Source organism: Phoenix dactylifera, unplaced genomic scaffold (genome assembly GCF_009389715.1).
Source record: "Phoenix dactylifera cultivar Barhee BC4 unplaced genomic scaffold, palm_55x_up_171113_PBpolish2nd_filt_p 001463F, whole genome shotgun sequence".
Lineage (NCBI taxonomy): Eukaryota > Viridiplantae > Streptophyta > Magnoliopsida > Arecales > Arecaceae > Phoenix > Phoenix dactylifera.
The window spans coordinates 56,934-71,185 of NW_024068778.1; the positions used below are offsets into that span (position 1 = coordinate 56,934).

Genomic DNA, 14,252 nt, shown 5'->3' on the forward strand with positions numbered 1-14,252 from the left:
AAGAGAGATTGAATCGTGGCAAGAGGCGAGGAACTAAGGTTCATTATTATTGGATAGAATACAGAGAAATGACCAAGAAGAAAAGAGTTAAGAGTGAATGGGAAGGTTAGAGTGGAGAGATAGAGGGGAGGGGCCAGTTGGAATTGGATCTAGACAATAACGGTAGGATTTGATTGGTGGCTACATTGATATACAAAGAGAGAGGGAGAAAGAGGGGAGGGAGAGAGAGAGAGAAGGACAAAGACAGAGATGGAGAAAAGGAGTGATAGGAGAGAAGAAGGATACAGATGGTTGGTTGTTGACCAAAGATTGCCAGATTTAATCGACGATGGTTGGATCTAAGAGCAATTATGCTAAGATTTGAAGAGGAGAAAGAGAGAGAGAAATGGGAGAGAAGAAAAAAAAAGGAGAGGGAGAGAAGGTCTGGTGGTCGACCGGGACCAACCGCCGCTAGAGAGGCATACATCGCCGGCACTTCCTTTTACCGAGGGTGAGGCTAGAAACGAAAGAGTGGCATGGAATTGAAGTCCTTCTTTTCTTTTCTAAAATTCTTGGAAAAAAAAGCTTCATCAACCTTTTTTAAATTGGACTGGCTTGGATTAGTTGTCAACAATTTAACTCATAGCTATGCATTGCATGCTCAACAAATATATTTTTTGTATAAAGAAAATATGTTTTTGACTTTCCTTAAAAAAATGACCAGGTGCAAAAATGTTAAAAAAAATTAGATAAATCATTGTAACAAATAAATAAATAAAAATAGGTAAAATATGTAAAAAAATGGACTGCTTTTGCAAAATCTCTAATTTTCACTCATCCGTTTGGATCAGCACTTTTAGATTATATAACTATCATAAATCCTTCAGACCATCCAATTAGGGAATTTCTTGGCATCCCAGTTGTGAGAGACTCAAATCCAATACAATCAGCCATCCTTTTATGCTCCTTCCTGAATGTGTTATTATCCAAAAGTTAATCTCTGCGCATTTAATTACATGGTCTGCATCTTGTACAAGACTCACACCAGGCTTTTAAAGCTGTCAAACGACTGGCTGCTCTTCAAGAGCGTTATTTTAAAGATAAGATGGAAAATTCGTGGCGAATTCCTCTGAACTGAAGCCTTGCTAGCGCTTACTCCACTATGCAGTGCTGGCATGGCTAATTTAAGAGCGAACCCAACAATCCCACTTCTCTCGAAAGGCTTCTCTGAACATCTTCTACACAACTCCCAATTCCGTTCTCACACTTCCAAGTCTACAAAACAAGCCACTCTCAGCAAGCAAAGAATACATTGTTTGGAATGCACAAAGGAGTGCAAGGTCGTGACAAGGGAGAGCAGAGCTCCGGTCTGCTGGTCTGCTGCAAAGGAGGTGAGTCTTTTAGGTGAGGAAGAGAGTGGAAGGTGTGGAGTCGGCCAAGGCCAAGATGGTCATCTGGTGAGGGAGTTTGGGTGGGGAGTGAGGAGGATGGTTGAGGTGGGAGAGGAGATAAGGAGGGTGGCCTATGTCCAGGCTGAAGCTTTCCATGTCCCGGTGCCTCTGTTCAATGACCTCTTCTTTAAGTTCTTTGAAGTACGGACTCTGCTGCCAATTTAATTCTTCATGGATCCATGCATGCTGCTTCTCTTGTTCAAGTCGTTCATAAATTTTTTTCTTGTGGTTTTTCTTTGCAGAATTTTGTTTCTTTCTTGCCTCCTCTTGTTGTTGAAAAGTTATTTACTTTTGATGACTATGTATTATGTTTACATTATTTTTTCTGCCAAAATGGTGCTAAAATTATATTTATGATTAGACTTTTTTTTTGAAGATCCGTGCGGGCATGTGTTTAGTCTCATATCGGTCATTTACTGAAAAAATCTTAAGCATTTATACAGAACTAAAAAATTTTAAAAAATATTTTTTAGTTAGCTATTTTGAATGGTATACTGAATTGTCATACATTTATTATTTTTCTTTCTTCTTCAACTAACTTTACCTTACGATATTGTCTTTTAGTACAGTTCCATAATGAATACTGATTAATACTGGTTCTTCTATTACATCCATTATTTTATTATTTTCATGTTTGAGATTGTTATTTAATAAGAAAAGTTTATAAATTGAGGGACTAATTAAGTGAAACTATAATTACCACTCTACAGAAACCCTGCACTAACATGTCTTCAGTTATACCTATTACACTAGACTGTATACATGGTTAATTTGTCACATAATAAATTTCTTAGTTCACTGCTGATTATCACTATTCATATAACTTGAATTTGGAACACATTTCTTGCCCTGCCATTTTTTTCAACTTACTGAATTGGGATAGACATGATTCTAACCTCTCATGTTTTGTTTCATGTTTGTTGGTGCTGCCACAAAACAGGCTGAAGTGCTTTCTGCTCTCATGTATAGAATTAGGAATTCACCACCAGACAGGTGTGGTTCTTGATCCTAATACCTGTTCCCTAGTATCATTTTACATATTCACTTCACCTTGTTACTTGAAAAGAGATCCTAATTTTACCTCGGTTCTACAATAAGAGGATCAATTAGATGATGATCATCCATGATGCCTATCAGTATGTTCTTCATATGTCCAATATCCCAATCAGCTAGCCTTGCTCTTTGTCGGCCTTTACTATGTTCATTTCCACTGTTCAATTAGGATAAATGGACATTCTCATCTCACACAGGAATTGACCTTGAGGGTTTTGTTTTCAGGTTAAGTTATATTACAAAAGATGGAATGACATTGATAAAAGCCTAAAACACTATTTTTAAAAAAATAAATGATTGGTTCTGATTTTCCTTGAAAATTTATCACTTGTGATTTCTTGGGACATCAAACTGATTGGTTTAACATGCAAAGATAAAATGTTTTGCAAGTCCTATTTTATTTCATGCATGTTGTTTGAAAACTCCTAGTTAGACGATAATTTGTTGGTTTCTCTGTAAGCTGAAATTTTGGACGTGAGGTGAAATTTTGGACAAGTGACCTTTTTTTTTCTTTTCTTTTTTTTTTTTTTTTTTTGAAGAGAGAGAGAGAGAGATCAAAGAGTGATACACCACAATATCTCATGCAAGATGTAATGAAACAGAAATCTGAAGTTACATAGTATTTGAAATTGGCAACTTTCTTAGGATATTTTCAAGGAAGTATTTTGGCTGAGGACTGCAGTCAAGCTTAGAGTTGGGCACTGGGCCGGGCCGCCCACGGCCCGGCACGGCCCGGCACGAAGCGGGCCGTGCCTGGCACGGCCCGATAGCTACAGTGCCGGGTCGTGCCTGGCACGGCCCATTTAAGGGGGCCGTGCTGGGTCACAGGTTACTGGCCCGCGGGCCGAGCCCGGCACGGCCCGCTTCGGGCCTGGGCCGGCACGGCCCGCTCTAGGCTCGCGGGCCAAGCACGGCACGGCCCGCGGGCCAGCCCGGCACGGCCCATAAGGGCCTGGGCCGGGCTGGCCCGCGGGCCTGGCACGGTCCGGGCCTGGGCCCGGCCCGGCCCGATAAAAATTAATGCTTCATAAATTTTTTTAATAAATTAATAAATATTGAAAACTAAGGATTTATGAATATAAAGCCACCTTAATGGTGGGGGGTTTGGCATAGACCCCTACCAGTTTATTAATTTAAATCAAAATGGTACATGAAGGGAGGTTTGGACCATGGTCTGACCTCCAGAATACAAGAAGAAAGGGCCGAGGTTTGGAACCTTGGTCTGACCTCCAGAATACAATAAAAATGTACAATTATAAAAAATTAAGAAATCTTACTAATCATCAGTGATTCAGTGAATCAGTATTCACTCTTCAGTCTTCAGTAGTGTTTGTATCATCATCATCAGAGGATGTTGTATTATGTCCACCTTTATCTTGAAGTCTTGCCTCAGCATCCAACCAATCTTTGAAGCAGAGAAGCATCTCCACCGTTTCGCCCGTCATCCTACTTCTCTTTTCGTCAAGAACACGCCGACCTGCACTAAAAGCGGATTCCGATGCTACCGTGGACATCGGCACAGCTAAAATATCACGTGCAATTGCAGACATAACAGGATATTGATTTCTAACACTCTTCCACCAAGATAATACATCTAGATTCTCTATTTGATTTTCATCATATGCAGACTGAAGATCATTTCGTAAATAAAATTCTAGTTCACTACTTAAAGATGAAGAACATGAAGATAAACTTGAAGCATGTGTGTGTCTTCTCTGTGCAATGAATGAAAAAATAGATGACGAACGAGAAATACTAGAAGAAGAAATAGAGGTTTGTATTTGTGTTCTAGATCCATGAATTTTTTCATCATATATAGCATAAATATCATAAAGAAGTTGTTTTACCTCATTTTTAGCAGATTCAGAATCTTGATTCATATTTTCACAGTATGCATCAAGTAAAATTAGCACGCCATTTAATTTAACTCTAGGATCAAATACAGCAGCTAAGTTATGCATAGGACATATCTTGTCCCAATACTCATTCCATTTAGATTCCATTAGGTCAATAATAGGCATTAAAACATCATCATATCTATGTTCTGCAAATTTTTGACTAATTATATATGCTTGTTGTAAAAATGAACATGAAGTTGGATAATAAATACCAGAAAGAACATTGGTAGCATTATAAAAACTAAGCAAAAAATCTTCCAAAATTTTTTCTTTATTCCAATCAGTTTCAGTCAATGTAAAGCCTAATCCACGATCATTAATATATGCACTTAATAAGTTTTTATATGGATATGCATCATGTATCATGCTATATGTTGAGTTCCAACGAGTAATTACATCAAGTTTAAATTTTTAAAACGTTTACCATGATTTATACATAGTTTCCTTAAATTCTTGAAGTCTTGATCTTGAAGCATGAATAAAAAAAACTGCATTTCTAATTTTACCAATCACATCTTGAATCATACCCATGCCAGCTTGAACAGAAAGATTTAAGATATGACATGCACATCTAATATGCAATAAATTTCCATCTAACATGGGATGCAATGAGTCTTTTAATAATGCAACAGCAGAATTATTATTAGATACATTATCAAAAGTAATAGACATAATTTTATCATTAATATTATATGAACATGCAGTTTGATAAATGATATTTGAAATTTGTTGCCCAAAATGTGGAAAATCAAAAGCACGAAAAGCAAGAATACATTTATTTAATTGCCAATCATTATCAATATAATGAGCAGTAATGGCAATAAAACAATTACTACCTACAGATGCTGACCAAATATCAGAAGTTAATGAAATTTTTACATTTAAAGTAGAAAGTGTTTCAATTAAACTTTGTTTCATTGCTAAAAAGTTAGTCATAGCTACTCTTCTAAATGTACGCCTACTAGTTCTTTTGTAAGCAGGTTGTAGGTTTAATTGAACATATTCTTCAAAATTAAAAGATTCACATAAACTAAAAGGTAATTCATCCTTAACTATCCATTTTACAAGTGCTTTTCTTGGATTTTCATGATTATATGCAAAATTACCTACAAGTAATCCCCCTTGTATATTAAGGGTACTTTGAGTTTGAGCATGAGAATCATGCATCCTATGACTCTCTTGATGTCTTTTTAAATGCCCTGTTCCCCCACTACTACTACAACTATAAAGTTTGGCACATTTTTTACATTTAGCTTTCCAGACTCCATCAACCATAACTCTATCAAATTCATTCCATACAGCACTAGTCCTCTTACGAGAAGAGGTTTGATCTTCACTCGGTTCACTAGTTCTAGAGGAACTAGGAACATGGGGTTGGGGATTAGTTTCTTCTCCCTCAGAAACAGGAGGAATGCCAAACTGACTTTCCTCAAAAGATGACATATCTAAATTGATGAATTCAAAAAATAAAAACTAACCACAAGGAGGAATTGAGTAGAGGGTCGGAGGGCAGAGGCAGAGCCGAGATTCTGAGCTTCCTCTTGTGCTCTCAACAGGAGTGACCTTCTCTTCTCAACAGGAACCTCCTCTTGTGTAGCACTTGAACACTTGCTAAATGCAAACTAAAAATTAAATTGCTAGAAGAGCACTTTAGAAGAGAGAAATAATAGCAGTAGAGAAGAAGAGAATAGTTGGTTTGGTGTGGTGAGAATGAGGGAGGAAAGGGCTATTTATAGAAGCCCAAAAAAAAAATTTTCCCAAAATACCCCTCAATTCAGCCGTTATTGGACTGTTGGGAGGGGTAAAAATGGAATTTTCCCAAAATAGCCGTTGGAAACGGCTATTTTTCTCCCCCCTCTCCAGACGGGCCGTGCCTGGCACGGCCCGTTTGCGCCCGTGGCGTGCCGTGCCTGGCACGGCCCGTGGCGGGCCTGGGCCCGGCCCGGCTTCCTTTTGCGCCCGAGACGGGCCGTGCCGGCACGGCCCGCTTCATAAGCGGCCGGGCCAGGCACGGCCCGTTAGCTTGGGCCTGGGCCGGCCGGCCCGGCACGGCCCGATGCCCAACTCTAGTCAAGCTACTATAATTTCTAAGAGACATTTTCATTTTTGGACCTAAAAAGAAAAAAAGATTATTGACCTTACAGGATATATTTTCTTATTGTTGAAAAATTGTTTGCTCTTTTAGATACCAGAAGTTTGGATTGGTATCAGAATATTAGTCGTTGTATACTCCAGACAAATTGGTGGATCTCTCGATGTTTGGGTTTTTAGGCTTATATAATGAGCTATTTCATTGAGGATGGCATTGGAGTTTCTTCTCCCGGCAAACATGGAACATCTGCACAATTTGCTTTGAGTCTTGCTCGGTTACAGTTTTGTCTCAATACCTTTTTATTTTTGCTCAAGCCGTCATGCCCCAAATCCGGAGCATAATTATTACACCCTAGATCTGAAGTATGATATGGTTGTGCCACCAAGAGATAAACCCACGATAACACAAAGCCAAACGTTTCATTTAAAATTTCAAATCTATCTTAACTTTGAATTCATCTCAAAAAAAATATAATTAATAAAAATTTAATTTTATTATTCATTAAATACAACCAATATTGGTTCAGAGCATCTACATTAAACATAGAAACCAATCCATAATTCTCAATATTTAAAAGATTACTAAGCTACAAATTCATAAGCAACCAAAAAACTAAAGTTCTACTATATAATTTGGCCAAGCTTGCTAGTACGAACTTCAAGTCTGGACCACAGAGATATATGAATGACACAGCTCAGTAAATAGATCTTTCATTACCTTATCGAATCAATAATAAGTTTTTCCATGTCAATACATCATTTAAGAAAAATAACAGTTATTGCCATAATAAAGCATTTCATAGTACAATATATTAAAACAAGTCATAAAGCCAATCATGCATGCCTAAATCATCTATCTTTTTCATAAACATAGTTCCAAGTTTATATTGCAAATGAATTCATAAATCATTCTTAATATCTCTTAACCCTATTTTGGATCAAAATATTGCTCACAGATATTTGTGCTATAGTCACTTTATTTCCGTGATAGGGTCGTAATCAACTGCATGCCACAGTCTACCAATTATTATACCCACTGGAGGGGCCATTACTAACTATTATACCCGCTGGCGAGAGTCATTACCAACTATTATACCTACTAGCGAGGACCATACATAGCTATCTAAGAACCTTTCAAATACTTATAATTTTCTTCTTAAAACATACACATAAATAGATAAAAATTACTAATGGGATGTTCATATTCATATTTCATAACAATACTATTTCATTACAAGATACATAGAACTAATAAAGTATAATTTTCATAACACATATATTCAACCATAATTTTAAGAAAATATGTCATTTCCACAATCGAATCTTATGCAGAAAAAATATGATAATTTAAAAAATAATAAGGAATGCAAGATCTACTTACATTTTTTGTCTTAGACAGTCAGACTTCGCTAGACGACTCCGCTAGACCTATTTAAAATATTAACAGCAAAATTAATTTTTAATTAATATCTTTAAATTAATAATTCGAGAATACTTGACCGAGCGTACTGTGGTTTCGTGTGGGTCTGGTGCAGATGATTCACTCAATGAATCGAACACAATCAGAGCCAAAATCAATCAACATGGTTCATCGATGGGAATTTCAGGGATATTCAATAGAGCCGGAGTGATCGGTCCAGTAGGTGGTCTACTAAGGCAGTTCAAGGCCTCTTTTCAGGAATCAACTCGGGTTCGTATATCAGGTCGACATGACCTAATTCTGAGTTCCATAGAACTTCTAGAGAGAGAAAGTAGAGAGAAAATAGAGAGGAGGGAAGAATCCATCTTCCCATCTCTCTTCTTCCTTCCCTCTCGCCGGCAACAAGTGGCAGCCTTAATGGTCTAGCTACCCACCCGATGGCGGCCTTGGGTGGCTGCAACCCCAGCCAAATCCAGCGGTCGGCAGTGGCTAATCATGGCCAAAACAAGGGTGCTCTATTTTAGATAAAGATCCGGCAATTGCCAGCTCAAATCCAAAGAAATGAAGGCCCAAAACTCTAAGAAAGAAAAAGGATGAGATGAAGAACTCATACCTCAGTCCAGCAAGGCTTTCCGGCGACTCTTCCAGACGACAAATCAAGGAGAAGACTCGGTGAAGGATCATCGAGATCGGCGACGATTCTTGGACTCATTGTGGACTGCTTTCAATGGAGGAGGAGTTAAATAAGTGAAATCCTAAAGTTCTAGTTGAACTCAGATTGCCTAAATAACTTCAGTTTCGGCCCAAATTGGAAGAGGAAGAAAACTTCCTTCTCCGCTGCATCATGCCACAAGGCATGGCAGCCTTGGGCCTGACCTCTTCGGGCTGGCCCAGAAGCCCAAGGGTTGGGCTGGGCGCTGTCGGGCAGGGCTAGGCGTTGTTGGGCCCACTCTGGGCTGGCGCATAAGCCCTAAAATCGGGGTGATTCCATAAGCCATTGCATATTTTTTTCAATATATATACATCTGCATCAATAACGGGTTTTGCTATTTTAGATTCAACTGCCCATTCACTTATTACTGTTCAAATTGCTTACATTCTAAGTGTAAACTAAGTTTGTGCATGATGTTGCTGAATGATAGGAGACCATCTTACTACCACATGGGAGTATAGAAATTTTTAAGAACGTCATATTTTAAGTATACATATTTCAGATTGTAAGAATAAAATAAACATGCACATTTCTGATTTTCTTTATATATATGAGTGCTTCTTCGGCAGGTATGCTTGTTTGGTCGTGGAATCTGTAAATGTACCTGACTTGTTACGGGCACCGGAGCATGAGCTTGTGGGGGTTGTAGATGTGACAGTCCAGAGAGATGAAGAAGTTCTTAGACATCTTGAAGGTGTAGAAGAGTATCTGTATGTGTCAGGGATGGCTGTTCTCAAGAAATTTAGGTAAGTGCAGTTTTCTAACTACCTCGTCATACTACTCATAGGGAGTACTAATTGCATGAATGTTTTTATGATTATAAGCTTAGATTTCATGGCTGATGCTTAGAGGACAAAACCAACTATCACCGAAATATGCAAGAATTCTATGCAGTTGTCATTCTGTTAGTATTTTGATTGAGGAAAGGAAATTAGTTAGATTTTGGAATATTACATAGAGAGGACTTCCATGCAGCCACTTAGCAGTTGTTCGACATAATGTCTTTCAATAGTTTGACGGCAAAATCCTTATAAAAGCCTATCTCCATGAGAATGTGCATGGCAAGCCTGATGCTTAGTGGAGAATGCGGGGTACGATTTCTCTCATGATATCAACCTGGACCTTAGCACTACAGGTGTGGGGGCCAGAAACCCAGGTTACTTGGCATTGCCAAGCACTCAAACTAGCTTTTCGCCGCCTGGTAGGGTATGATTAATTAACTTACATAAATAATTAAAAAAATTCTTTTTCTTTGGAGACGTTCCTGTTTGAGTCCAGATGGTACTGTTCCACTGTTGTCCTCCAAAGAAAAAAAAGGAAAGCAAAGAAAAAGAAAAAGGAGCAATGATTACATGATCTATTTTTTGCTCATTGTTCAAATGTCAAAGTGACAGATTTTTTTTTCCTTATTCCTTCATGAGCATCCTTTTGGCTTATCATAAATGATGCTATGTATCCATGATTTCAACATTTCATTTGTGATCCATCATCAGAAAAGTTGAAGGATAGTTCAATGTCATGGTTGCCGAGGCACGAAAAAAGAAAAGGTGGAAGATTCTTTATTATCAGCATGCACTTGTTACTAGAAACCAAAATATTTTCCACATTTGATTTACTTTTCTACTCAACAAATCACTTGTCATTAATAGAAAATAGTTTATATAGGAGGCAGAAAGTAGCAACTATTCTGCTTAAAGCCTGTGATGCACTCTCACTTCTGTGGGGTTACCGCTACCTGGCTCTGCGAGCTTACGAAGATGATTCAGCAGCTCAAAACCTGTATTCAAAAGCAGGCTACAAAGTGATATCAGGAGATCCTCATTGGATTGGTTGGATTGGCAAGAAGCGTCGTGTTCTAATGATAAAACCATCTGTCTTGCACCAAACTCCCTAAATTCAACTTTGAAAGCTTGCCAGCCTACAACTTTGTCATTATAAATTTAAAACATGAAAAGCAGATCCCACTAACAATTTTCATCTCATGCTGGTCTGCATTGATTGGAGATGCCAAAATACCGCTCCAAATTTTTCAGATGCCTCCGGATGGATGGATGGATGTTAATGTACAAGTAAAATGGTGTTGCGGTGATAATCATTAATCAACGAAATAGTTGTATTCTTCATGTATTGCAAGCAGATTCATGTCATGCAATTTCATGCTTAGAATATCCATCATGTAGCTTGAGTTCGCAAAATATGCTATACAACCTTTCTTGGATGTTTTTATGAAATTATTTGAAAAATAATTTATTTCACAAACTATGCAGAATTTAAAGCTCCATTTTATTTATTTTCTTTCACTTCAGCATCTATAAAATAAAGCAGAACTTGATTTCCGACCACCTTTGCTTCTCCATAGAGAATCTCCAACTTCACTGCCCTGAATTTAAACCTGTTCGGCCTTTTATATGAATGCAAGCAGAATGTTTCTGGATGTTGATTTCTGATCATTTACTCATGGTTGCAATATAACGCCGTTTCTCAGAAGAATAATCAAAGTCCTGCAGCACTATCAAGCCTTTGTCCATCCAAATCTATTCCCAGCGAGCTTATAGGGCATATAATTAGCAAAAATATTAACAAGATGAGTTCCATTGGCTCAACAATGCGGCCTGATTCAGGCGGTCGAAATATGGAGAACTGTTTGATATTTTTTTTTGTTTTTTTTTTGTTGGGGGGGGGCTGTACTGGAGTAGTGGTTGTTTGCTTATAGGGCTTAAGCAGATGCTGCAGTTCAAAGCAGTCAGAAACTCACAATTAAATCCTAATTTTTGTTAATGTCAGTAAAGCTTACAGGACAGTGTCTTTTATAATCAGCAAAGACAATTGACAATGAGTTCCACTAGCTCAGAATCAACACCAGATTCAGCTGGTTCCAAAAAAGCAACATTTCGGGAACTTGATCAATTTTTCTCACTGGAACAGTGGTTTTGCTTATAGGGCTCAAGCTAGCTATTGAATTTCATAACATAGAACTCATTGCAGTCAGATGCTTTTTTTTTTAGTGAAAGGAAGGGAGGGACCCACCCATTGCAGTCACAATTCACAAGTAAATTATGATTCTTCTTGATGGAGATATAACATAACTGATATTATAAAATAAGCCTTGCAATCTCATGTTGTCTGGAAATTTCAGTGTTTCAGGTTTTTTTTAAAGAAAAAGAAAAATATCAATAGAGAAATTGAAATTAAAAAAAAGAACCGTGAATTTACATATCTCATGAACCACCAAACCCGATGAAAAGGGATAACTGGAATGCTTCATTTCTCGAACCTACAAAGTTGCAAGGCCATGCACAAACTCTGCTCTCTTGCATGCTCTGGAGCAAGGCGTTCAAGAGCATTTGGAGGGATGAGCATAATCTCCGCCATGGTCATGAGCTGGCAAGCCAGAGACAGAAGACTATGCATCAATGCAAGAGCTGAAAATGTGCATATTGACTTGCATATATGTGATCATCCAAATATTGGAAATTACAATATAAAATGAAGAAAATATATTGGCTTTATATGCTTTACGAGTCATCATCTAGATAGAATATCAAATTAGCAAAACATTGGACGAAAAAATTTCTTAAACAAGTATTCAATCAAAAGATAATATGCTTGTATAAAGACATGTACAGGGATCACTTAATCAGACCTTCATCAAGCAAACAGTAAAATTATACCTAAGAATTTGTAAATAGATAATATATTACTTACTAGGATTCATAATATTATATTTACTAGCAAGCAAATAGTCATGTTTACCGCGAGGCAAACAAAGCCGTGGATTGGTTTGCATCTTTTATTGCCGATCATTCCAGCAAGACGCTGTGGACGGACGGTGCAGCCCCGCTACCTCCTTTTCAGGATATTTTATTTTCTGACTCTTGTGGATGTACTCAAACTAGGCTTTTGCGATTTGTCCGTCCTAACAAAAAAAATCAAGCAAGAAAATGGTAATTCATGTTGTTGGGGTATTGCTTTATGGTAGCTGAAGGAGATTACACAATACTGATTTTCATGAAAAAAAGGCTATAAAAGTGATATAGTGCAATGGTCCAATGACTGATCATCAAGCTCTTGGAGGTAGGATGGTGTTTAATCACTGTAACAAAGTCACATCCACATGTAAATTTATATAATATTAGCCAAAACAAAAGAATTACTTGCTGCTTTATGCTATAATATATGCTCATTATCCCGAGGGTTTCTTACCTTGATGTTTAAAGTTAAAGAAGGGAGGAAGAGGACAGCCATTGGGTAGACGAGTATTTGGGTCTCTCAGCTCATCAAAGAAGGGGTGCGTGCAGGCTTCCAACTGCAGGTTATCACATGCTTAGAATTCAACAGCATATTGATACTATCACAAATAAATCATGCTGTTCAAAGGGTATGATCTGATCCGAACATACAGCAGTGCACCGCAGATTTGGTGGGTACTGCAGAAAACCTGCACACCAGGTCAAGTGCTTCTGGGGGCAGGCGACATTGGAAAACCTGGGGCAAGCAAAATATCAAATGATAATTAAAAAATTTGTAACATCAATAATTGGTCTTATCTGAAAGAGTTGAAGTATCCTATGCGATCAAGGGGAGGTGCAGCAAGCCAGAAAATTTCAAAAAATTTAGATGATTAGAGAGAAATTTATTTTATATGGATGATTATCCTGATAAGAGAAACTTAAGCCCCATTTGGATTGCTTTTGGAAGGGCCAAAAGTGCTTTCTAGAGCCTAAAAAGCACTTCTAGATAATATATAAGTGTTTGGTAAAAGGCTAAAATAGCTTTCTAGTCCTACCAGAAGCTCTTTGTGTGACCAAAATACCCCAAATTTTGTAGTTATTATATTTGTTCCTTTATAATCCATCTTAATTACTTGGTAATCACCCTTTCAAAGATAATTACATTGTTTATTATAATATTTAGATTAAAATAAAATGTATACATTATAGATCAATAATACTTCACGCTTTATTATGTTAAAAATAGTATTATAATATAGTCATATCATAATATTATACTAAAACAATAATATCACATTCATATATTATAATAATATTATAATATATATAATAATATATTTATATGTAATAATAATAATAATAATAATAATTGTAATACTTTCTATCGAATATTATAATAACTAGTAATATAGTATATTGTATTATATTATACTAATATTATGATAGTACTATTTACTATCATTATTATATTATAATAGTCATATATATATATACATATGTATGTATATATGTATATGTATATGTACACATATATATACATATGTACATAAATGCATACATATATATATATATATATAACAGAGTATGGGATATTTTGAGGTACAAGCTAAATAGATGATGCCTATGGTCCAATTAAGAGTTCATTTAAATTTGGAACTAACAAATGTGGCAAGCATTATTCTTCTAGCTTCCTAGCTCGACCAGTCCAACTGTAGTAGTCTGCTGCATATCTACAGCAGAATAACGTTCACTAGCCTCCAATGGACCTTAGTTGGGAAGCCAAGCACTGGGATAGCTCTAGTGTTTTGCGCAGCTCCTTTTCAGTCCATTGGTTCACTTTGCTATTCCCTTCCCTCTGAATTGTTATGGTCAAATTCGAGGGGTCAGCGAAGGATGATCCCTAATCCAGCACTTAGA

General features: G+C 37.1%; 1 protein-coding gene and 1 long non-coding RNA gene across 2 annotated transcripts; one reads left to right on the forward strand and one right to left on the reverse strand.

Annotated features, from left to right (window-relative positions):
• Positions 1 to 1,069: 1,069 nt before the first annotated feature.
• Positions 1,070 to 10,859, forward strand: LOC103717252. The gene is made up of 4 exons (XM_008805568.4): positions 1,070 to 1,571; positions 2,371 to 2,423; positions 9,174 to 9,350; positions 10,270 to 10,859. Exons 1-4 carry the CDS (start codon positions 1,155 to 1,157, stop codon positions 10,496 to 10,498), a joined length of 876 nt encoding a protein of 291 aa, XP_008803790.2. The 5' UTR covers positions 1,070 to 1,154; the 3' UTR covers positions 10,499 to 10,859.
• A 738-nt stretch (positions 10,860 to 11,597) lies between these two features.
• LOC120108648 lies at positions 11,598 to 13,528 on the reverse strand. Its single transcript, XR_005509917.1, has 2 exons — positions 13,005 to 13,528; positions 11,598 to 12,910 (listed from the first exon to the last, which is right to left on the reverse strand). It is a non-coding gene; the product is annotated as an uncharacterized LOC120108648 (long non-coding RNA).
• Positions 13,529 to 14,252: the final 724 nt, after the last annotated feature.